General features: G+C 41.1%; 1 protein-coding gene across 2 annotated transcripts; it reads left to right on the top strand.

Moving 5' to 3' along the window:
* Positions 1 to 1280: 1280 nt before the first annotated feature.
* On the top strand, positions 1281 to 25084 carry LOC102227958 (chromodomain-helicase-DNA-binding protein 4-like). Of its 2 annotated transcripts, none has more exons than XM_023344932.1 (41): positions 1281 to 1485; positions 1888 to 2053; positions 4419 to 4531; positions 4630 to 4863; positions 8407 to 8525; positions 8695 to 8960; positions 9043 to 9176; positions 9283 to 9421; positions 11474 to 11643; positions 11721 to 11954; positions 12203 to 12406; positions 12480 to 12688; positions 14399 to 14530; positions 14620 to 14719; positions 14826 to 15017; positions 15982 to 16182; positions 16276 to 16413; positions 16551 to 16672; positions 17496 to 17669; positions 17760 to 17901; positions 18088 to 18219; positions 18308 to 18425; positions 18652 to 18776; positions 18856 to 18948; positions 19057 to 19195; positions 19668 to 19837; positions 19926 to 20103; positions 20195 to 20284; positions 20464 to 20555; positions 20696 to 20829; positions 20906 to 21050; positions 21937 to 22090; positions 22178 to 22287; positions 22367 to 22607; positions 22760 to 22825; positions 22919 to 23107; positions 23182 to 23290; positions 23397 to 23529; positions 24189 to 24384; positions 24493 to 24662; positions 24758 to 25084. In XM_023344932.1, exons 2-41 carry the CDS (start codon positions 1993 to 1995, stop codon positions 24770 to 24772), a joined length of 5883 nt encoding a protein of 1960 aa, XP_023200700.1. In that variant the 5' UTR covers positions 1281 to 1485; positions 1888 to 1992; the 3' UTR covers positions 24773 to 25084. The 2 variants fall into 2 exon arrangements, with proteins under 2 accessions (XP_023200700.1, XP_023200699.1); XM_023344931.1 differs by having other exon boundaries at positions 1282 to 1485; positions 24755 to 25084.
* Positions 25085 to 25178: the final 94 nt, after the last annotated feature.

A 25178-nucleotide genomic window follows, 5' to 3' on the forward strand; every position in this document is an offset into this window, starting at 1 on the left:
TTGCACATCCTTTCAGCTTCCATAAGGCTCTGAAAGCTAGGAGAACTGTTCAGTAGACTACACTAGTGTCTATAGGGTTCCTGCACATGGCTGAAAACAATGCCCTTCACGTTTGTTCTGTTATCTTTTAGACAATTGAAACACCATCTGCAGAGCAAACTTGTCCCAGAGTCCAACAATAACAGTGCATAACTAATTCTGATCCTCCCCAGGGCCCAAAGGCAGCTTCCCATTAGCAGTCATATACACAACTAATTCCCCATGTGTCGAGCCATCATTCTGAAGCATCTCTGCCACGCTTAGCACAGGGAATTCTGCATTTTGCCCCTCAGTCTAAATGTATTGCACTCAGTCAACGGTGGGAAAAAAGCTGTCTAGGACCCAGACGTTTTTCCCACCATTGACTGCAATGCATTTCATTGCAGCCTGTGGAGCAAGCCAGCATGTGTATGCATGCAGACAGCTTAACTCAGCTGTTGACTTGGCGCTTGCACTTCTGGGCTTTCTCCAAAGAGTTTTGAGGGATACTTCCAGCTGCAGGCATAAAGATTTTGACTGCAGCTTCACCCCTGTGACCTCCAACTGTTGCCCCAACTGGAGGGGCGAGCCCGGCTTTTTAATTTTGAACCAACCTACTTGCAAAGTTTTTACTGACTGAAGTTTCCCGGCATTTGTGTGCAGACTTAGCCATACAGTTGCCGTCATGCTGAGTAACGTATACTTGAGCTCATAAGGCCTCGTTTTGGGGTTACTTTGGGGTCACCCCTACATTTTGTGGCCCCCCAAGTTTTCTAATGGTGGGTACCAGGTTTGCATCACTTCTGCACCCGGTGTGCAATCTTTAGGAGCCACGCTCATACCCATAAGTCTGCGCATACATGCAAACATGCACTCTCAAGTTGAGCAGTCATGTGGCACACACAGTTGCCATGTGAGCGCATTTTCCTTTCCCCCCCTCCTTTCTCCTATCTCTCTCTTTTTGGAGTTATGCTTATTGTGGGATGTCAGTGACTGCGCTCATTACTATTATGGGATGCCACACAGGAGAGGGCGGGGGTGAGCGTTTCCATAGTGATCGTGGTTGCTAAGAGGGGTGGAGGTGTGTGGTGGGTGGGGGGGTGATGTGCATAGAGGAATGGGGAAGAGACTGTAGAAGAGGGAGGGGGTGAGTTGACTATTATGGTCTGTACGTTGCAAGGTAACTATGCAGAGTGGGGGAGGGGTGAGTGAAATGTGCGCGTATATGAATGCGTGTGCATGTGTGTGCGGGGAATATTATGGGATGCCTGCCCCCTGATCTCTTTGTGTGTGTGCGCGCGAGGAAGAGAAAGAGGAGACGGCGTCGTGCGCACACGCTGCCACCAAAAATACGGAAATATATTTAAATTATATATACACCGCTACCATCTGGAATAAAAAAGCATCCAAGTGGTCAATCAGTTGCAAACTGAGCGTGGAGTTACTGTTTATTGGAAGCTTGAAGTTGTGAGTATGTCAGTTTCTGGGTCTGTGAATTGACTTGATTGAGGGTGAAGTAGGCTTAGGTTGTCACACAAGGGAATTTTCTGGGTAAATGTCAGTATGTGAAGCGGATCGGTTCTGTTTCGAGTCTTAAATCTCCAACCGGTTCAGCTCCGGCTAGCACGCATGCTAATGGGACGGATAGTAATCATAGTGTAAGCTGAACGCAGAGATGGAGTGAAAGGAGGAGATAGAAATATGTGAACTTCGCAGGCGGATAAAGTTGGGTTTATTGTCCCATGTGCTGAGTGTTGACGTCCTTCTATGTTTTACCGGGTGCTTGTTGGTCCTGATATTTCACTTCCGCTTTCTTTTATGCTCTTATTTTCTGCCCTGATAAACCTGGCCCGGCTACGATTTGGACAGACTTCACACTGGGTCCGAACTCTGGATTATCCACAAACAATAACTTTCATTTAGTTAGCTAAACTATTGGCTAACTCAATAGAAGAAAGTTTCCTGCTGTCCGCTATGTCTGGAAGTGAAGATGACAGAGACGATTATGGAGCCGCCGACGACCGCCTAATGCAAGGTAAGATGAGTCTCATTTGTTAGCCGCTAATGTTCACGCTGCTTGTGTGTTTTTGACGTTCGCATCAATCATGCTGCGTTAGCTTAGCGCTAGCTCGTTCATGCGGCTAACTACTGCGTAGCTTCCATTAGCAAACAGGGAGACAAACATGTTTTAAAGAACTCAAATTGTTTTACCCCAACCGCAGTCAGAGGTTGTAAAGCTGATGGATGCACTGTTGTGCTGTCACGCTGAAAAACCGGCATGTTCCCGGGGCCTAACATTAGCCAGCTACCGGTATTTTTTACGTGTCGATGACAAGATGGAGGCAGCCAGTTAGCTTGGAAGCTGGTGGATGACGTTCCGTAGCGCTCCCCTCCTCGTAGCCGGCGCCTTCAGTTTGACTGTGGAAGGAAAAGTGCGAATAATAACAGACATAAATCCACTTTTTTTCCATATATTAAACACAAATTACTCGGTCTATCTTATACTTTGCTTGTTTAAATTGTGCCGAGTGTTGTTTACGGCTGGATTTCAGCGAGCAGCCGCAGCATACACAGCGGAACCTTGGAGAACAAATAGTCTCTTAGATCAGCTTCAACTGGTGAAGTCAACAACACGATTGTTCTCCATTCAGCGGATAACACGTATTATTATGAAATCACATGATAGTGGATTATGAAACTAAAATTAATGCGAAAAATAAATCATGTGTGTTTATATTGTTGCTTGTAAGGAAGTCTGTAGTAGAGAAATTCAAGGCATCTGATTGGTCTCTGGCCGGTAGCGATGCACCGATTAGACTTTTACCTACCTATATTTCCATTTTTCCTTGGAGTCTGACTTGTAGATTTTGGTTTTGATCAATTTTGCTATTTTTAATACTATGCTATATAACAAGCATGGGTGTGACGTCCAGTTTTATCCACATACAGGCATTAAAACTAATGTTCCTAATAAAATGCAGTCAAACTGATCCCAAAATAGTTAATGTTTATAGTTTTGATGCAGTTATAAAGTTGTGACAATAGCAATGAAAAAATGCTTGTTCCAACCTGAGGTCACACCATGGTAAAATCTCACAAATTTAATTATTTGTATAGTATTTTAGAAATATCCTATCTCCAGTTATGTAGGTTTTGATCCCAGTCTGGACTGGTTCATTTTCTAATTGTTTGGAAATATCATAGGTTATCAACCTTCTCCTGGTAGATATTATTCACAGAAATAATACGTCAACAGTACTCTACGATAGCAGTCAATATTTTAAAACTCAAACTCTTTAAATTGTTGTCAAAGCAGGTTGGAGTTGTTGTAACACACTTCTTCTAAATCTCTGTTGCCTCTTATGTTCTTCCCATGCATTGTTTTTTCTAGGCAGTGTGGTGTCCTTCCTCCAACTAAAATCATGTTTGGTTAATCTGTGATTGTAAATTGCACTGAGGTGTAAATTTTCACCCCTACGATCCTCTGTAGGATTAAGTAAATATAGAAAACGGGTTGGTGAGTTAATATGTAACTTTTGTAATCAGTTTTGGGGTCAATTGTTTAGGTTTCTGAATGTTGGGTAATACTTAAACATCTAAAGTGCTTGAATTTTCCCAAAATAGAAGACATTCAAATATCGTTTTTAAAATGTATGTATCTTTTACATTTTATTCATTAGTCTATTTGCAGCCAGATGTTGAGCAAATGTCAGGAGTCATAAATCAGGCCTGGAATTCCATTGATCCAAAAAATAAAAAACATCTTGTTAAATGTTTTTAACAGTAGCTTCTCATTAATTTTAAAATGACTGCAAATTACATTAATAAGCTCTTAGAATCATTAACATCATATGTTGTTCAACCTGTAGATACATCATAGTGACTAATTCAATGTGAATTAATGTTTTTCTTTTTTTCCACTCTAAGGACATTGAAAAGAGGACATTGACTTAGAATGCTAGTTTATTTTCTGATTTACCCGCTGTAAATTAATCTGTTCATACTATGGTAATCTGCTTCGTGGTTAAATAGATGAACAACTGGACTTTCCTGAGTGGAAACTTTCTCCAAAGCGGCTAATTACAGCCATTAGAAGAGTAGATATTTTACCCGATAAGGCTCATTCAAATGCTGTTAATTACTTACATGTAACAGTTCACCTTTTACACCTACTTGTATTTTCTCTCCGCAAAATAAAACCTGCCATCTACCACCATATTGGTTGTTTCAGTAAGCAGTTGCATCTAACCTGTGCGCGGTTTTCATCAGAGGGTTCACAGATATGCCTTCTATCTTCAGAGCCAACTATTAAATAATGATCACGCAGCCTGAATGTGCTGACACGCTGTTTGTGGGCATTCATCCTAACTGTGGCGTGTGTCCGTTGGCCTGCTTTGCAGATGATGAGGAAGAAGAGATCTCGGAGAATGAGTCTCCGAAGGTGAAGAAGAAGAAGAAAAAGGCCAAGAAGAGCCGGGAGAGCAAGGGCAGCAAGAGGCGGTCGCGCAGAGAGGTAAGCAGCTGCAGGAACGCAGTTACATTTCACTGTAAGGTTGTCTCCATGTATTTTCCTGGGTTTGCTGAGCCCTATCTGTTTCCTTCTTGTCCCAGGAGTTGACGATCAGCTCCCCAGAGCCCATGGACATGGGCGGAGTGGAAGACGTAGAGGATACGGGCTCGGCCCAGCGCTCCGAGAGCGAGGGCAGCGACTACACTCCAGGACGCAAGAAGAAGAAGAAAGCCAGCAGTGGCAAAGAGAAGAAGAGGAACAGTGTTCCTGAAAGGAGTTCCAAAAGGAAAGAACCAGAGCCAGAGGAGGATGACGACGATGACGATGATGACTCGGTAAGGAACAACTTTGGTATTTCAGCTAGATCTAAAAACAAATGCATGCTTCAAGAATGACCAGGAAGTACATTGCTGAGAAAAAGTGTAACACTTTAATGTTTCAACTCATTAAAGAAATTTTAATATCACACAAAACATAGCCTGAGTTATTATACATTTAATTGTTCAAATGATGATTTCATGCCTTAAGAAAAAACTATTCATACCAACCTGGTCAAGTATATTTTGTGATAACTGGCAGTCAGTCCTGTACATGCTGTGCTATGAACCATTATTGACCTACTTTCCCCCGCAGAAGTGTTTAAATTTAGCTTCATTGATGAATTTTTTAGCATAAAAAGTCTGTTTTAGTCATTTCCCTGCATCTTAATTAGACTCGCTGGTTTGCTAAGCATCATTGTCCTTCAGTGTAACCTCAATATGTTTGTGATTAGGGTAGAAAACTCTGCTTTTCTGGTAGAGTAGAGAAATTATTTATGTCCTGAAGTGCCCTGCTACTTCAGAACTATCAAACTACCAACCCCATTAGTTTAACTGCTGGAAAGCTGTCAATTTTCTGAAATGCTGTTAGTTTTACGCAAGATACCACTGGACTCTTCAGTTGTCTCTGGGACATTTTCCCAAAAGTCTCGGGAATCATTAAGATTCTTTTTGGCGAGTGTAAAACGGGTTTCTGGGATCTTTTTGACCAGCAACTCTTCCATGAAGTTGCAATGTCTGCACAGCCTTTCTTTTTGTACAATCATGACCACTGACCTTGACTGAGGAAAATGTGGTATGCAGTGATTCAGATGTTGTTTTTTTTTTTTTTTTTTTTTTTCTGTAGTTTTGATTCACTCTTGTACTGATTTTGTAGGCTGGCCACTCCTGGGAAGGTTCACTGCTCTTCCTTACTTTTTTTTCCTATTAGGAGAATGTAGTTTGCTGGTGTCATAAAGCATTAGAAATATCTTTGTAACTGTTTCTAGTTTAATCTGTCATCATCGCAAATCCAAAAGAGTACTATATTTCAAGTGTTGGGTATTCACACTCTTCATATCAAGAGGTTAATTATGTTGATTCCTGCCCTTGATCCCCAAATCTAATTAATAATTGTAATTCCTGTTATACCAAAGCCTAGAGGGAGTGGTAGGGACCCTGTAATGTCCTATAAATGTCAGATGAAATTTTCTTTATGGGATTTCTTGATTCTACCAGTCCGGCAGTAATCAGCATCGGGTGTGGCTTGTGAAGGAAAAAGTGTGAATAATGAAGGTTAATTCATGATTTAGAGAGGGAGGAGTTATGTTATCATGCAAAACATGGTCGGTTTTTTTTTTGTGCTGATTAGTAAAAAAAAAAACTGTTTTGTATTTACTCAGATCGTCTGTGGCTGATATTAAATAGATTTTTGATGATATGAAATGTCTACGTGTGACAAAAGGAAGAAATCTGGAAGAGGGGAAGCACTTTCTAATGGCACAGTGTTTCTGATCCCTTCTTAAGCTTGTTTGCGTCATAATCAGTTGTTCTTTATCCACTCCTGGGCAAAGGACAATTGACCACATGATGATAAATTACAGACATTTTTTTTAAACGAGTTTCCATCAAAGCTGTGTAAAGACGCACCATGATCTTTTAAAACATGCCCCAGCTACTGGCACACTTCTTTTAAAGTATGCACTGATATAACAGCTATGCTGATGTAGCTTTGTAGAGGTGAACCTCATCATTTATCTAGGTCTGTGGTAGATTGTTTTTTTTAAATTTTTTTTTAATTGATGTATTTTCTTTTTAAGAACTAGAAATGTCAAGCATCTGTGTTTCTAAGAGGCGGTCTTCAGTTGGTAAATAGCTGTTCTACCTGCCCTCTGCGGGTTCCATGATGAGCACCTTCTGCCTGCGTACCTGTAATGGAGTCCTGCGGTGTGACAAACACATGTGAAATGAGCGACGCTTGAACAAAGAACAGTCTGGTGGATTTAGAACCTGGCGGCCAATAGGGGGCCTTCTTGTTAATGACAGTTATGCAAAAGGAGGGGGTGGGAATGGTGCGGAGGGGGGTGTAAGTGTGTGTGTGTATGTGTACGTCTAGTATTGCTCTGTGAGATGTACATATGATATAATGTGCTGTTACCATGGCAACCCTAGCATTAGCACGACCATACATTCTTGACCCTTTTTTTTTTTTTTTTCTTGGTTAGATAAACACATTTTGATTGCTTAGCAGAGCCGCCCTCGTTCCGCGCCGCAGCCCTGCCGTACAAGACGGAGGGCTGCACAGGCAGCCTTGATCAAAGGCAGCTGGGGGTGGAACGTGCAGTGCATTATCTTAATCTTTATCTGCTACTTGTGCTGCCTGAGATGAACCTCTTTGTTCTTCATCCATTAAACTTCAGGGAGACCCGAATGAGCAGAAAAAAAAAGTCTATTTATCAACATTAAAAAGAACCGTTTAAGTTGAATCAAGGCAATTTGGGATATTTGTGAAGGATGAGATGTGGTGGAAAGTTTAGTGGAAAAAAAGAACATAATGTATTTTCTTTTTGTTTTCTGTTCTTTTTTTAACAGCAGTTAAAATACCTGATACAAGTATTACTTACTTTGTTTGTGTTGTAGTTCAACTTCCTCTTACTTCCTCATGTTAAGAATTCTAGTTTGATTTGGACTAGAAATGCACTGATCAAACTTTTATTTCTTCCATCTGATCTTCTGATTTGGATTTTATTTTCAGAGCTCATTATCCCAGTTAGATTGAAAATGGTGGGAGCTCATGGTTTTTAAACATTTCATGAATGAGGGGGGCGCAGGGATCAATATTTGACCTGCGGCTCACTGATCAGAACCCATCAAGGGAAAATTGGCCGATGATGATCTCTGGCTGATTGATTGGTGCATCTATATCTGCACCTAATATGCACCATATGCACGCACATGCACTTTTTAAACGACAGACAGTGAAAAACAGACTGTTCCAGATAACCACCAAATCAATAGGGTTTCTAAAATGGTGCACATATCACTAAGCAATTTAGTGCAATTGCGCTGAAAAACATGCCGGTCTGTGTCAATTATTAAAGCGTTTGCTTGCTTGCTGGATGCTAATTTTAGAGGCTCTTCACTTCGCCACTTGTAACTCTCTTACATGCAAATTGGCTCTACTGGAGCAGATTCGGTCGTTGCAAAAAGGCCCTATTATTTTACATGCAACACAAGCCATATGTAGCATAATATTTTAATACCACTTGAGGTAAAATAAGGTTTCAAACCTCGCAGGAAGAGACTCCTGCTGATAGAAAATGAAGGTGTAAAAGCTGAATTTTTTGGTGCACAAATACGTTGGTTTTTAAAGTTTCCATCAGATCAGTCGTCTTCTGAGTAAAGCAAAACTGCTTATAGTTTTATAACTTTTCATATTGGATATAAACTTTTAGCAAATAGTAAACATATAACTACATTACAACTTTTAGTCAAAATAAACACAATTTTGTTGAATTCAATGTTTTTCACTTGTGCTTCAGACTTCAATGTTTTTTAATTATTGTTTATTATTTACTGCAGGAGCCAAAGTCATCATCTCAGCTGCTGGATGACTGGGGAATGGAGGACATTGACCATGTGTTCACCGAGGAGGATTACAGATCCCTGACTAACTACAAGGCCTTCAGCCAGTTTGTCAGGTCTGTTCTGGCCTTAGTTTACCCATAATACTGAACCAGTTGCTCTGGAAGCCCTCACATGTGCATGTATTATTTGGAAATGTTTTTCACAGAAACATCCAGTGTTTCCTCGGTGACTGTTCTTTTTTCCACACTTTTGGTGCTAAGACTCACTTTTCCTCCTTTACAGGCCGCTCATTGCAGCCAAGAATCCCAAGATCGCCGTGTCCAAGATGATGATGGTTTTGGGGGCAAAGTGGCGGGAGTTCAGCACAAACAACCCTCTGAGAGGAGCAGCAGCTGCGAATGCTGCACTGGCTACTGCTAACATACCAGCTGCTGTAGAGACCATGGTGGCAGAGGTCACACCTGCAGCCGAGCCCCCGGCGGCCCCGGCCGAGCCTCTGCAGACACCGGCGCCGCCTCTCCGCAAAGCCAAAACCAAGGAGGGCAAAGGTAGTGCTGCCGGGACAGCGGCGAGGGAAACGGCTGTCTCATTACTCTGGGTGACTGATTTGTCCGTTTGTTGGGTCTGCAGGTCCCAACGCCCGCAAAAAATCCAAACCAGCACCAAAGCCACAAGAGAAGAAGAATAACAATGCCAAGACGAAGAAGGTCGCTCCTTTGAAAATCAAGCTGGGAGGCTTCAACAGCAAAAGGAAGCGCTCCTCGGTACGAACACGCTCCACGTCTTTACTGATGCTCTGCTCATACGGTGCTTGTATGGACAGTCTCCTAATGAAGCTGAGCGTTTAATGTTTGTTTCTGGTGTGCGCAGAGTGAGGAGGACGAGCCTGACGTCGACAGCGACTTTGAGAATGGCAGCATCAACAGCGTCTCCATCTCGGAGGGTTCAAACAGCCGCAGCAGCCGCAGCAAGAAGAAGCTCTCCAAGAACAAACCCAAGAGGAAGAAAGGTATTTCTTAGATTTTTTTCCTCCTCTTTGTTAATCATTTCTGCATATTAGGGCTGGGCAATATGGTTTCAAAAATAAATAAAATCTCCAATTCTTTTTCATAACACATCTGATTTTTTTCATTTTGCTTTTGTTTTCTTTTCTAAAAAAGAAAATAAAAATGACAAAATATTTGAATAAAGTCGCTTTTCTTCAATAATAAATTTTATGAGTGGTACAACAGAGTACTAAAGCCGCAATACAGGAATTTGTTTAATTACAAGGACATAGTCATAATATTATCAGAATAAAGATGCAATTGTACCACTAAACAACTATAAATATTTTGAGAAAAAAGCTTTGATAATTTCTTGTTGTTTTTTGTATTGAAATTCTTATAAAATTACTACCTCAATCTCCTAATATTACGACCTTACTCTGGTTAAATTAGGGCTATATTCTCATTTTGACTGTTTTGTAATATATGATTCTCCTAGTACTATGACTCTATTCTTGTAACATAAGGACTTTATAAAAAACTTTATATTTCACCATAGAGTTAACCTGACTTCAAAGTCCAAATAAATGGTAGCTGCAAAAAAAGAAATGCATGTCAAACAAGATGGCTGCCCTGGGCTTGCTGACATCACTCAGGACTATGGAAACCCAATGAGTGCATTGGTGGGGGGAAGAAACAGATTTTTCCAAAAATTAAATAATCAAGAAACAAAAATTAAAATCGATTTATCACCCAGCTCTACTGTATATGTTTTAAAAAAGTGGATTATTAACTGTATCTAAACCAGCTGGTTAATGGCCCCTTTGCAGAGGGAGATAAGTGGTTCAGGGAAAGCTTTGAGAGCGAGCGCAGAGCTGAGAAAAACGAGCCGTGCAGATGAACACATTAGTCATCGTGGCTGAGTCAGTGGAGTACGGGTATATTTAGAAGTACAACATCTTCTGGGTTGTCGCCCGCCGAGGCCTCTTCTGTCGCTGCTGTCACAAGATCGAAGCAGCATTCGAAAGACGTCACGGTTGTATTCACATCGAGGTCAGACTCTGAACTGTGACGTAGTGGCTTCAGGGTGGAAACCCTTCTCCCTTCAGCTGAGATTTTGATTCCACAGAACTAGATGCCCCAGTTTTCAGCAAAGTGTTTATAATTAAAGCTATTTGTGTCTGGAGTATACCTGAATGAAGTCTTCAATGAAGATTCTGGTTAAGGAATTACATGGAAATAGATTTTAGTGTTTTGCTCATGAAAACCTTCCTTGTCAATCGTTTAGTATAGGGGAAATCTCTACTCAGTAGGAAGAAGTGATTCATTTCTTTGGTTTTCTTTTGACAACAAAGATTAAAAGTAGAGCCTTGAAACCAGGACCTCAGTCTGGTTTCAGGCTGAAACCAGACTGAGGTCTGGTGGGATTTTGTGACCAATTAACACAAATTTCTGCATTATTGTGATGTGGAAGGAATAGCATGGGTGGTTTTCAAATATATCTTGCAACCAAAAAAATCTGTAAAGTGCGGCATGCTTTTGTATTCATACCTCATGATACAATAGTTTGTTGAACCATATTTTTTTTATCTCCAGAAGTTGGTGGAGATAAACACTTTTATTCCACTGTTGGTGAATTGCTTGTGCTTGGTCAAATTAGATGAAAAGTCTGTAAACATCAAACTTCAAGTCTAGCACATTTCTAACACATGAAATATCTAAAAGACTTTATGAATTGTATTGTCCAGCTGAGACTGACACGCTGCTCCAGTCCCAATCTTCTGCAGGATTTTCTTCCCCCAGGATTACTCTGCATCTCCATCTATCAGCATAATGCTCCCAACACTATGGCTCACAGTTGGCATTTTGCTCCAGAAAGTAACATTTTGCTCCCATCGGGCCAAATAATATGCTTCCTTGTTGTTCTGGCTTTATTTAGGGGTATCATAGTAAAGGAGTCTGCACACATAGATCAGTAGAGTTTGTCTATAATATAAACTGGTGTTTGTGATGTGACTAAATGCAAAGACATGACTGTATTACAGCACAGTATTAAATGTTTTTCCCGCCATCAGAAACGGAAGATGGCGATGGATATGAGACGGACCATCAGGACTACTGCGAGGTTTGCCAGCAGGGAGGGGAGATCATCCTGTGTGACACTTGCCCCAGAGCGTACCACATGGTGTGTCTGGACCCCGACATGGAGAAGGCCCCGGAGGGCACCTGGAGCTGCCCGCACTGCGTAAGCTGATCTGCTGCTAAAACTATTTAATGCATTTGCACAGAACTGATTCAGATTTTTTTTGTCCTGAACTATAGGAGAAGGAGGGCATCCAGTGGGAAGCCAGAGAGGACGCCTCAGAGGGAGAGGAGGACAACGGCGAGACGGGCGAGATGGAGGAGGACGACCATCACATGGAGTTCTGCCGGGTTTGCAAAGACGGAGGCGAGCTCCTCTGCTGCGACTCGTGTCCGTCGTCGTACCACATCCACTGCCTGAACCCTCCGCTGCCCGAGATTCCCAATGGGGAGTGGATCTGCCCCCGGTGCACAGTGAGTGGGACATTGTTCTTACGATTAATTGATTAATCGGATGAAAAAATCGGCACATTCTGCAGATTTTTTCATTTAACCACTCCAGCTAACAGTTAATTGATTAATAAATTAATTGACAATTATTTCAATAACTGATTAATCTGATTAATCGTTTCAGCCCTAGATTCATGTCGGGGTCAGTATGTTGGCTTTTTGGACATTGCTAAAATCTTTACAATAACTTTCACATTTTTTGTCATTCTCAGTGTCCGCCCTTGAAGGGGAAGGTTCAGAAGATCCTAACATGGCGGTGGGGAGACCCGCCTCCTCCTACGCCCGTGCCACGCCCTCCAGAGCTCCCCGCCGAAACCCCAGACCCCGCCCCTCTGGCCGGGCGGTCCGAGCGGGAGTTCTTCGCCAAATGGTCCAACATGTCTTACTGGCATTGCTCTTGGGTCACGGAGCTCCAGGTGCATACAAGATGACGACACACTTTTTCATTTCTGAACGTCTTTGGTGACCGTTTGTTATGTTCCACATCAGCTGGAGATGCACTGCCAGGTGATGTTCAGGAACTACCAGAGGAAAAACGACATGGACGAGCCGCCGCCCATCGACTTTGGCGAAGGAGAGGAGGACAAGTGCCTGAAGAGGAAGCACAAGGATCCCATGTACACTCACCTGGAGGAGAAATACCTTCGCTATGGGATCAAGTTTGAGTGGCTGATGATCCACCGCATCCTGAACCACAGGTCAGAGTTCACACAATGTCTGAGCGTCTTAATCTGGAGAAGGAAGATCATTCTAAAATGCTCCTAATTCAAATTAAATTACTTTTGACTGGCAATATAATAATATATAATTATTGGCTTCACTCACTCAAAATGCTGTTGTTTTTTATTTTATCTTAATTTAATTCTTTAATTTAATTTAGCTTTTTTTTCTGTGATGAGAACTTTTAGACATAACTGGCCTACGTATTTATGAGAGATTGAATAAACAGACATTTGTATGACACATCAACCAATCAGAGCCAATCAAGTGTAGAATTCCAGCCAATTTCTCTGTAAATCGCAAGTTTAAATTTTTTCCTCTAAATGTTGCAAGCAGGACTAGTCAATACAGACACGACTATATTCTGAGAGTATTTTTTTATTGAAAATGGTTTTTTTATTATTATTTCTAATGATTTAAATAATAGACAGTGTTTAATAGGACTTGTTTATGTCCTCATGAGTCAGGCTCTTCATATCCTCAGTGGATTTTTAAAAAATGCTAATCTTTAGTTTAAACTTTCAGACCTTTAGGATCAATGTCTGACCATCGCTTGCTGTAGAAAGGTTGCATCGCATTGGGAAACCTTATTGAATTACTACATTGACTTGCACTCAGTTAATGTTGCCTTTTAACACAGATGCAGACTGCCTTGTCCTGGGTGAACAATAACATTTAACTGTTTTTATGTTTTACTAATGCTGTTTGTGTGATCTGACTAGACCTTGAAGAAAAGCAAAACAGGAGATGAGTTGTTAATACTGACTCATCCTTTTATTGCATAATCGTTCTGGGCTTATTGATCACTTTATTTATAGATTAAAAATGTGTAATTCTGATCTTGTTAAATATTACAATGACATCAGTTGGGATTGACTCACATTTCCCTCGTTCTCTTTTTTTTAAAATATTTTTGCTGATTGAACTCCCTTATTGTTTTATGTAGAAAATAAAAGGTTCTTCTCACCTGATCCATTACTAGTTCCTTTGCCACAGGAGAATTTAATTAAGTTTGGTCTGGAAACACAGGTTTGGTTAAATCTTGTTGCTCTCAGGAGTTGAAGTTGCTTTTTGAGGTTTGGCAGTCTAAACATTAAAGACATGGACTCGCATGTCAGAGCAACACAGTTTAATGTAGGGATGTGCCAAAAATTCACCCAAAGATCAGAGTTGGTCAACTAACCCTTGATTATCTCTAATTGGTGATCAACAATGCAAATATTAAAGAAAAGAAAACAAAGAATTTATTACGTAATCAAATCAATGCATCAAAACTAAGAACTTTTTCTGTTTTTGTTTATTTCATCAACCATCACAACGTGCTTTATTAAATAGATGAAGATAATTTTGTTGTTTTTTTTATTAATACCTCAACCAAACTATAAACTATGTATTATAGCCTTCAAATTTGTCATTTTTGGTTGAGCCTAAAATAAAGCAGGAAATCTGCATCAGGTAGGAAAAATGTGCTTGATACACCTGTAGTTAAAGTTTTAATGTTTTTAGTTTAAAAAATTGAGTTATTTACTAAATCTCAGATCTTACTTCCTGAACCTTTAAGTATATTATGGAGCTTTATTATTACCCAACTCAGTTGTTTCAAATATTGCAGTCACTGTTTGAGTGTGTTGAATAAATTTGTTGAACATTTGTTTAAAAAATGTTAATTTAAGTTTTTTTTTCTCCAGTGTGGACAGGAAGAACAACGTCCACTACCTGATCAAATGGCGCGAGCTGGCGTACGACCAGGCCACCTGGGAGGCCGAGGACATGGACGTACCCGAGTTTGACACCTATAAGGTTCAGTACTGGAACCACAGGTAAAATATTATCGTTTCATGTCATTTTTGATACTTAAACCAGCCTTAAAAAGGGCGTTTCTAACCGAGTAAACATCTTTTTGTTTCAGAGAACTGATGATGGGAGACGATGGGAGACCAGGGAAGAAGATCAAGGTGAAAGGAAGAGTGAAGCGGCCAGAGAGACCCCCCGAGAACCCGGTGATAGATGTAAGTATGCTAGTTAGTGACTGAGACATTTTGAAATAAATCCTTTTGAATGTTTTGAGACATTTTACCTTACTTTTTTGAAAATATTTCTTGCTTCTCTCTGCAGCCGACCATAAAGTTTGAGCGGCAGCCGGATTACCTGGACACCACTGGTGGGACGCTGCACCCTTACCAGCTGGAGGGTCTCAACTGGCTGCGGTTCTCCTGGGCTCAGGGCACAGACACCATCCTGGCTGATGAGATGGGTCTGGGCAAGACGGTCCAAACCGCAGTCTTCCTCTACTCGCTCTATAAGGAGGTGAGAACCTGAGTAATGTAGATTTACATGTTAAATTAATTTGTATGTGTTTTTTTTAATTATTTGTTGAAAAATAACCAATTTTTATCCATCTTGGGAAGAGAAAACAGTCATACATTTTTGGTTTTGTCAAGATTTTTATGGAAGGTCTGACTTATTTAGTTGAAAATGTCCCAATTTTAGTTATTGCTGACAGAACGCCTGTTTGGCAGTACTGTAATCTGATTGGTCAGGAGCTCTCCAGCCATTTTGTCAGGTGAAGTCTGATGACATTCACTTGGATCTGAAACAGTAAACAGACGCTTCTCATGTGTGGCTGCTGCCACCTAAAGTTGGGAGGTCAGATTGCGCTTTTTAAGGAAGTCACAAGGGATTCTGCAGTTGAATGTGATTTGTTTAAAAAAATCAGATGAACTTGTTTTTTTGCATTAATAGCGAGATTCAGACTTCGACTGAGAGTTTAAAAATAATAGCCACTAAAAGGTTGAACTGTGGCATGGCAGACCCACTTTAATGCAAAACTCCGATGTCTCACATTTTTACCCATAATTATGCAAATGGGTATATGTATGTAAATATTCAAATGCTTATGGAGATGTATTTACTGGTGATAAACACTGAACTGAGTTTATCATGCAAAAAAGCTAATTTAATTTTGTGTCTATGGAGATTTTACAATTTTTTTCACTATTTTCAGCAGGATATTCTGTGAATTTGCTTTGACTTTCACTCCTGGGAGATTGTCTTAAATATTTTCCACTTTTGAATATTGTTACTGTAGAATAATAGACTTATTTGGCAGTGGCATTACAAACCTATTTTTTTCAACACTTTTAATGTGACATTTAAATTAAAATTTTGCTAGACTAGATTGTTTTGAAACGAAAAGTGCAATCATCTTATTTGGAGACAAAAACTTACCCTCTGCTCTTATTTTTTATGCTAAAGTTGTCTCTACTTCCAGGGTCACTCCAAGGGGCCGTTCCTGGTCAGCGCTCCTCTCTCCACCATCATAAACTGGGAGAGAGAGTTTGAGATGTGGGCGCCCGACATGTACGTTGTGACGTACGTCGGAGACAAAGACAGCAGAGCCGTCATCAGGGAGAACGAGTTCTCCTTCGAGGACAATGCCATCCGCGGAGGGAAGAAGGCGTCGAGGATGAAGGTGAGAGGAAACGGGCAGGAATGAAGAGTAGGATGAAAATGACGCTTTAAAAGTTGAGTTGAAGATGAAGGTGTTTCCTGTTTGGTCCAACAGAAAGATTCATCAATCAAGTTCCACGTCCTGCTGACTTCCTATGAGTTGATCACCATCGACATGGCCATCTTGGGCTCCATAGACTGGGCCTGCCTGGTGGTAGACGAGGCCCACAGACTGAAAAACAATCAGTCCAAGGTGCGCTAACTATATTATAGATTATTTGACCAGATAATGCCAACACTTGGTGGGAAAATTCCTTGCTCACTTTGTCATTCATTGTTTTTTCTAACCTTTATGTTAACTAAGTAGTAAACATGTTTCCTCTGCTACAGTTTTTCCGGGTCTTGAACAACTATCCGCTGCAACACAAGCTGCTACTGACGGGAACTCCACTGCAGAACAACCTGGAGGAGCTTTTCCACCTCCTTAACTTCCTCACACCTGAGAGGTTCAAGTACGTTGAGCTTTTTAATTTTTAACTTTGTAATTTAAGAAGCTGATTGCTGACATTTGTTGAAGTTGTAACTAAATGAGTTGAATCAGATGTGCCTGGGAAACATATTCACACTCATTGAAACGTTTTCCTATTTTATTACATTAAAATCACTTTTTTTGTATGAATGAGTTGGCAAAAATAACAAAATGTACAAAAAATTCTTACAAAAAAGATTAGTCATGTATGCCCATGTTATTTGTTCCAGAGCCTGACTAGTGTAGAAATCCTAAAGTTCTTAAATTCATGTATCTAAATTAAAGCCTTAAAATGTCTTAAATTAAGTTTAAAAAGTAAGTTAGCCATTAAACACAGTTCTTAAATATTGTCTTGGCTAGACAACTTAATCTCTTAGTTTATGTATTTTTTTTCTCATGAGACTTTATCATCAGACAAAAGTCTTGAGTCACACGCAGACACTTTCACCGCGTTCTCTGACTTGCTGCTAACATTCCCTTGCTAGCTAACCATCTTTTGTACATCCATCACTGGTAAGTGCAAATTTATTGCCAGTTAGCTGGACAAATGTACATTTCTTTGGCAATATAGGTCTTAAATTACATTCACAATGGTCTTAAAAAGTCTTACATTTGAGTTGGTGAAACTTGCAGAGTTTGTACTCAAACTCTGGGCTACAAAATAAATCTATGAAGTAATCTACAAATATCTGCTCAAGGTTTTTCATGTAAGAAAACAAACCAATATTTTTTTATAGACTTTGTGTAAAAATACCAGAAACGACAAAAAAATTACAAACTTAATCCTTGTTTGTTTCCACCTGCAGCAACCTGGAAGTCTTTCTGGAAGAGTTTGCCGACATTGCTAAGGAGGATCAGATCAAGAAGCTTCATGACATGCTGGGTCCGCATATGCTCAGGAGGTTGAAGGCCGATGTCTTCAAGCACATGCCCTCCAAGACCGAGCTCATCGTCCGGGTGGAGCTCAGTCCCATGCAGAAGTTAGTCTGGAGCACTAATCTACAGTCGAAATGATTTTAGTCCAGTCAGGCTTGAATCCTGAGGTCTAATTTTTCTTTACCCTTTTGCAGAAAATACTACAAATTTATCTTGACGAAAAACTTTGAGGCCCTCAACACAAAAGGTGGAGGAAACCAGGTTTCTCTGCTGAACGTTGTCATGGACCTGAAAAAGTGCTGCAACCACCCCTACCTCTTTCCTGCAGCAGCTATGGTATGGGCTGGAGAAACCATCATCTCTCCTTATAAAAGAAATTCACAAATCTTTGCCAGAGAACACTTTTATTTATTTAAAAAAACTGAATGAGACAGAAAATAGATGAAAATGTATTGTTTTCAGTTGCTCAGCTAAATTATTTCTTGTTTTGAAATCTTGTGTTTAATTTCTCACTCCAAACAGGAAGCGCCAAAGATGCCCAATGGGATGTACGACGGGAGTGCTCTCACAAAGTCATCTGGAAAACTGCTGCTGCTGCAGAAGATGATGAGGAAGCTGAAGGAAGGAGGACACAGAGTTCTCATTTTCTCGCAGGTCAGCAGCTTTAGAAAAGACAGTGTTGCAGGTTGAGTTTGTTTAATTGTTCTTTCTATTTAACAATTTGTTGTTTGTTCTTGTGTAGATGACCAAGATGTTGGATCTGTTGGAGGACTTCTTGGAAAATGAAGGGTACAAATATGAGCGGATTGACGGAGGAATCACCGGCGGGATGAGACAGGAAGCCATCGATCGTTTTAACGGTCAGATTTCTTTTGTAGTTTTCTAGAAAAAATAAATGGAAACACATGACAGGAAGACGAGAGAAATATTGAACTATTTTTATATTGTTTTATATCATAGCTCCTAAAGAGAAATTAAAATCTGCATCAAAAACTTTACAAAAATCCTTATTGTTGCTTTTTTTATCACAGGCAGATTGTAAAAAATACAGAACAAGTATTTACTGTTTCCTCCTTTGTCCCTCAGCTCCCGGTGCTCAGCAGTTTGCCTTCTTGTTGTCCACGAGGGCCGGAGGTCTGGGAATCAATCTGGCCACAGCCGACACGGTCATCATTTACGACTCGGACTGGAATCCTCACAATGACATCCAGGTGAAGCCTTGTCACTGCTTTTCTTACTAAATACGTGGGTTATCAGGTTAATCATGTCTGCCTCTTTGTCGGCTCTTAGGCTTTCAGCAGAGCTCATCGTATCGGTCAGAACAGAAAGGTCATGATCTACAGATTTGTCACTAAGGCCTCTGTGGAGGAGAGGATTACTCAGGTAATTGGCGCATTTTAATATATTTTAGTTGTCAGGTAATGGTTCAGCCTTTACAGCTGTAAAACTACAAAAAACTTCACATCTTCATCTTTGGATTTCTTGCTTCAGGTGGCCAAGAAGAAGATGATGTTGACTCACCTGGTGGTCCGACCCGGTCTTGGATCCAAGACGGGCTCCATGTCTAAACAGGAGCTGGACGACATTCTCAAGTTTGGAACAGAAGAGCTGTTCAAGGACGACTTAGAAGGTAAAGATGTGTAGCAGGCAGACAGCTTTAAAAAGTCTGGGAAATTATCTGATTTCCCCAGATTTGGGGAAAATAAATCATAGAAAATCTTTGTAATTCCCAAATGTATTCACAAACCTACATAATTCATGTTTAGATTTGTAAAAATAAGTTATTCCAGTCAGTGTCCTTTTTTGGGCTTTTTTTTTTTTTTTAGTTTTCTGATGTTGCACATTTTATTATGGATAGATGAATGAAACTTCTTTCAGCCACTCATCTGTCTTAGTCTTTCTAGCAATTTACCTTATCAAGTATCTGGCTATGAATTTTTCTGTCCATCCATCCATCTAATGCTATCACGTAACATTTCCATATTTAAAGCTTAAACTTAACTGTTGGAGCAATCTGGAGTTTGGAAAAGTATGGAGTTTTGGCTTGAAACATGTTTAGGAATCCTGACTTGAGCAATCAATGTTGACACATTTGTCCTCAGGTGAGAACAAAGAGGAAGACAGCAGCATCATCCATTACGATGACAAAGCCATCGAGCGACTTCTCGACCGCAATCAGGACGCCACCGACGACACGGAGATACAGAGCATGAACGAATACCTGAGCTCCTTCAAAGTGGCTCAGTATGTGGTCAAAGACGAGGAGGAAGAGGTGAGTCTGTGGCCCGGTGGGATCGGCATGGAAACCTCCTCGGTCCAAACCGATTTTCTTATTACTACCCCACTTTTGTGGTGCTCAGGAGGAGGAAGTGCAGCGAGAAATCATCAAGCAGGAGGAGAGCGTCGACCCAGACTACTGGGAGAAACTGCTGCGGCACCACTATGAGCAGCAGCAGGAGGATCTGGCCCGCAACCTGGGCAAAGGCAAACGCATCCGCAAGCAGGTCAACTACAACGACGGCTCACAGGAAGACAGAGGTAGACCTTTTTTCTTTTAATTCTCTGAGCTTGAGTTACATTTAAATAGACCTCTCATTGATTGAAAATATTTTTTGTTATTATCTTAAAGCTGATTGGCAGGACGACCAGTCTGATGGACAGTCGGATTACTCTGTGGCGTCTGAGGAAGGGGATGAAGACTTTGATGAGAGATCAGAGGGTAAGAATCATAAATGTGTTTTATGTCTTGGATACCATTAGCACAAATGTAAACAATTTGTAATACAGGTTCTTCCAGGCACATCTCTTAACAAGCTAACTTACAGGAAATGAAAATATTATGTATTATTCAGCTGATTGGTTGTGGAGTCTTCAGTATCTCTGGTTTCTTTTCTGCAGCCAACTCTCGCAGGCCCAACAGGAAAGGCCTGAGGAATGATAAAGACAAACCACTGCCCCCCCTGCTGGCCAGGGTTGGAGGCAACATTGAGGTGAGCTGCTCTTCTTTAGTCTGTGTTCATACGTGGTATGTTTGAATCCTACAAACATTTCAAAAAGCAACACAGCGACTGGTTTTAGAAATCTAGTGAAAAGCAACCGAGTGAAGTCTGAGCCTCCTGCTGTTTTCCAGGTATTGGGTTTCAATTCTCGGCAGAGGAAGGCCTTCCTGAACGCAGTGATGCGTTATGGGATGCCTCCGCAGGATGCCTTCACCACCCAGTGGCTGGTCCGAGACCTGCGGGGGAAATCTGAGAAAGAATTCAAGTAAGTGAATTTTTTTTCTGTTGAACATGAAGACCGAAGGATATTTTCTCAGATTTAGTTTTTTCTCCCTCTGCAGGGCTTACGTCTCTCTGTTCATGCGCCACCTGTGCGAACCCGGAGCAGACGGAGCTGAGACTTTCGCAGATGGCGTCCCTAGAGAAGGGTTGTCCCGGCAACATGTCCTCACACGCATCGGCGTCATGTCGCTTATACGCAAAAAAGTATGTTTTTTGTTTGAACTCCCTTTAATATGAAATTATGACAAACTGTAGATGTTTGATTATTGATGGAGTAATTAACATGATATTTCACCCCAACGAGGCAGCAGCTGGTTTTAGTTGACCAAATTAAGAATAATTTTAATTATTACAGCACTGTCCAAGCAGCTGTACAAGCTAGGACAAAACAAACAAACAAAAAAAAACATGTACATTGACATAATAGACTATTAAGCAAACAATCTACAGCCAGACATCTCTACCTGGAGATATCTGGCTTCAACAACTCAATGAAGAACCTTGAATAATATGAGATACTACATTATTTTTGATCAAACTCCATGACAAATATTCAAACATCTAAGCGCTAACAAGAAATGTGCGCATGTCATTCCACTGCAGTCCAATACAGTGATAAAATTTGCAAAAAGTTTTATTTTTTTTTCCACCGACATCAAGTAGAAAGCCCTGAAATATTTTTTGTTGTTGTTGAGACTCATTTAGTCTGTAAACCTTGAAAAGTAGAAACTGATGGCAGATGTGGTTGCTGATCATCAGCACAAAAATGAAAATCTGAAACAGTCACATTTCTGTCGATGTTATAGTTGAAGTAAATGAAAAGCTGGAGTTCTAACACAACCCCCTGACACCATTAGCTACAGTGAGTGACCTGCAGTGACCGGATATGGTAGTGTCCATAATAGTGGACATGCTATTTTATACCAATCCCACCTTCGGTGTTTGCTCAGAGAAATCTAACTATTTGAGTAAAAGAGCATTTAGCACCTCTGCGCATTATCATTTCTTTATGTGGATTTTTCCCCCTTTTAAATCCATCCTGTAAATTGCTAACAAAGCTCTGACCGGATGGCGTCTCTTTACTTCCCAGGTCCAGGAGTTTGAGCACGTCAACGGTCAGTGGTCCATGCCCTGGATGGCCGACCTGGAGGAGAACAAGAGGGCTGCGGCTCAGCCGGACTCTCCAGGAAAAACACCGTCCACTGGGACCCCCGCTGACACACAGCCCAACACTCCTGCTCCAGGTACCAGCTTAGCCTCCGAGGTGAAAATGTTTCTGTTAAAGATGTGGAGGAAGACAAATCGTATGTAACGAGAGTGTCTGTTTCTAGCTGATGACTCGGTGAAGAATGAAGAGGCATCAAAGGATGGAGAGAAAGACGCAAAGAAAGAGGGCGAGGCAGATAAAAACGGCAAAGAGCCAGCTAAAGCCAACAGCGAGGTAAAGAATTTAATAAGAAGAAGGTGGGGTTTGAAAAATGTGCAAAGACTTGAATCTGATTTATCCATGATGCCGACAGGTTATCGCCATCCCGGACGACGATGAGAAGGTCCCAATGGAGACGCAGGAGAAGAAAAACGGCGAGGAGCCGATGGAGACGGACAAACCGAGCAACGGAGAAGCAGAGAGCGCAAAGGAAAAGGAAGGAGAGGAGGGAGAGGGAGAGAAAAAGAGCTCAGAGGGAGGAGAGGAAGACAAACCAGCTGTAGATGAAAAGACGGAGCCGTCAGAAGTCAAACCTGAGGAACCTGAAGTCAAAGGTGAGATTTTCAAGGCTTTTTTTTGTTCTTAAATTTGCAAAGAATGTTTTTCAAAGTTATGATTTGTGCAATATTTCTTAAAGCTGTTCGCTTGTGCTAGCTCTGCTGCAATCTTAATAAAGTTTGTTCTAAATAATGTTTTCATCCTACAGGAGAGGAAAAGAAGGAAGAGAAGACTGAAAAGATGGACACCACTCCTCCTGCAGAAGAAAAGAAAGGTAACTTTTGTAGATTTAACCTGTTAAATGCCAGCTGTCATCTGAAGTCTGGTAGTGACTCTTCTGTTTTTGTTTTGTTTTTTTCTTTTGAAGATGTGAAGGAGGAGAAAGAAGCTCCAAAGCCAGAGGAGGCGGCCAAGCTGCAGAACGGAGACGGCAGCAAAGAGGGTGTGGCTACGGCGGCAGTGGCAGCGGCAGCTTCCACCGCCAGCGGCGTGAGCGAGGAGAAGAAGAAAGCCAAAACCAGATTCATGTTCAACATCGCAGATGGAGGATTCACAGGTATGAACACAGACAGGAAGTCGGGTCAGTTTCAGGAGTCTGTTCCAAATCACTAACGGCTCCTTTTCCTTTAGAGCTCCACTCTTTATGGCAGAATGAGGAGCGCGCCGCCACGGTTACCAAGAAAACCAATGAGATCTGGCACCGTCGCCATGACTACTGGCTGCTGGCCGGCATCATTCAGTATCCTTTTCCGACCGGAGTGATCCTGGACTCCGTTATGTTGATGTAGTTTTACCAGAGGCCGCCCTGGTTGGATGTTTGTTCCCCTGACCGCTGATCCCTCCAGACACGGCTACGCTCGCTGGCAGGACATCCAGAACGACGCGAGGTTCGCCATCCTCAACGAGCCGTTCAAAGGGGAGATGAACAGGGGCAACTTCCTGGAAATCAAGAACAAGTTCCTGGCCCGAAGGTTTAAGGTACCAAATACTTTACACATGTAATACCTAAAAAAAAATATGTAGGGTTATAAATTTCTATCAGTCATTCATAATTCCATCCGTCCAAGTGTTGGGTTTCATAATGTTTGTACATTATCTGTCCAGCCATCGATATGTATAATTTTCATCATTCTGTCTGTTTTTTTCCCTTTTTCTCTGTCTGTACATTCTGTCCATACATCCATTCGTTATTTTTTCCATCCATCAATTTTTCTGTTATTGCATCCAGTTGTACTTCTTTTCCGTTTGCTCTTTCTCACTCTTTATCTTTTTGCCCTTTCCTTCTTTTGCGCTTTCATATTTTCGTCTTCTTTGTAGTCTTTATTTCACTCTTTTCTTTTTGCTATTTTCTTTGACTCTTTTGCTCTTTCTTTCCTTTTATTTTGCTCTCTCCCTCTTTCACTATTTATTTCATTCACTCTTTTGTTTTTCTTCTGCTCTTTCTTTCTTCCACCAAACCATATATCCCCTTCTTTTGTCTGTTATCCATTGATCCATTCATTCATTTTTCCATCTTTGATTCATTCATATTTTTAAACAATCACATTATTTATCTATATTTTTGTTATTTAATCAAACATAAAGAACAGGAACATTGTAAATATTTTAAAAGATGAAACTTTTCGTCTCGTCTCCAGCTGTTGGAACAGGCGCTGGTGATCGAGGAGCAGCTGCGTCGCGCCGCCTACCTCAACATGTCAGAAGATCCCTCCCACCCCTCCATGGCCCTGAACACCCGCTTCAGCGAGGTGGAGTGTCTGGCCGAGTCCCACCAGCACCTAAGCAAGGAGTCCATGTCCGGGAACAAACCGGCCAACGCCGTCCTGCACAAAGGTATAACCGATGCTCTACAAAGTTATGACTAAATGGCACCAGTTTTTTTTTTTTATGGCTTTATAAATGATTTATATTTTATAAATATTAATGCTTTCTGTGTTTCAGTGCTAAAGCAGTTGGAAGAACTGCTGAGTGACATGAAGGCGGATGTGACCCGCCTCCCAGCAACCATCGCCCGGATACCGCCGGTTGCTGTCCGACTCCAGATGTCTGAGAGGAACATCCTGAGCCGCCTAGCGAGCCGAGGACCAGAAACACAGACGCAGACACAGCAGGTAGCGGGATAGAAGTTTAATTTAGTTTTGTTTGCTACACAAGCTGAACTAGCTGAAATGAAGATTTGTCTGTTTTGTGATGCATTTTGCAGCAGATGCCGCAGCAGTAGACTGAAAATCGTCTCTAACCTCAAGAACCACCCCCTGCCTCACGTCAACATTCCTGATTGGTGCACAACGAGTCGGTGTGCTCCGAGCTTGAAGCCACGTCCTGTTCACTTTTCACCCCCAAAATGGACTTTACAGAGTTTTTCTGGAGGATCAGATTTCCTCCCTGTCCCAAAAATGAGGCTGTGGACAGATGTTTTATTTTTTTTTATATTTTCCCCCTATTTTTTTTTTTTCCAATTTCTTTATTAATATTATTGATATAATGTTATTATGATGGTTTTTTTGGGACCTAAATAAAAAATGTAATGAAGTTTTTTGCTTGGTTGGTTTTGATTGTTGAAATAAAATAAGAAAAAGAAATGGTACTTAGCTTTAAAATATCACTTTGCTTACTATTCAGGAATT

The sequence above is a fragment of the Xiphophorus maculatus genome, chromosome 13 (assembly GCF_002775205.1).
Source record: "Xiphophorus maculatus strain JP 163 A chromosome 13, X_maculatus-5.0-male, whole genome shotgun sequence".
Taxonomy (NCBI): Eukaryota; Metazoa; Chordata; class Actinopteri; order Cyprinodontiformes; family Poeciliidae; genus Xiphophorus; species Xiphophorus maculatus.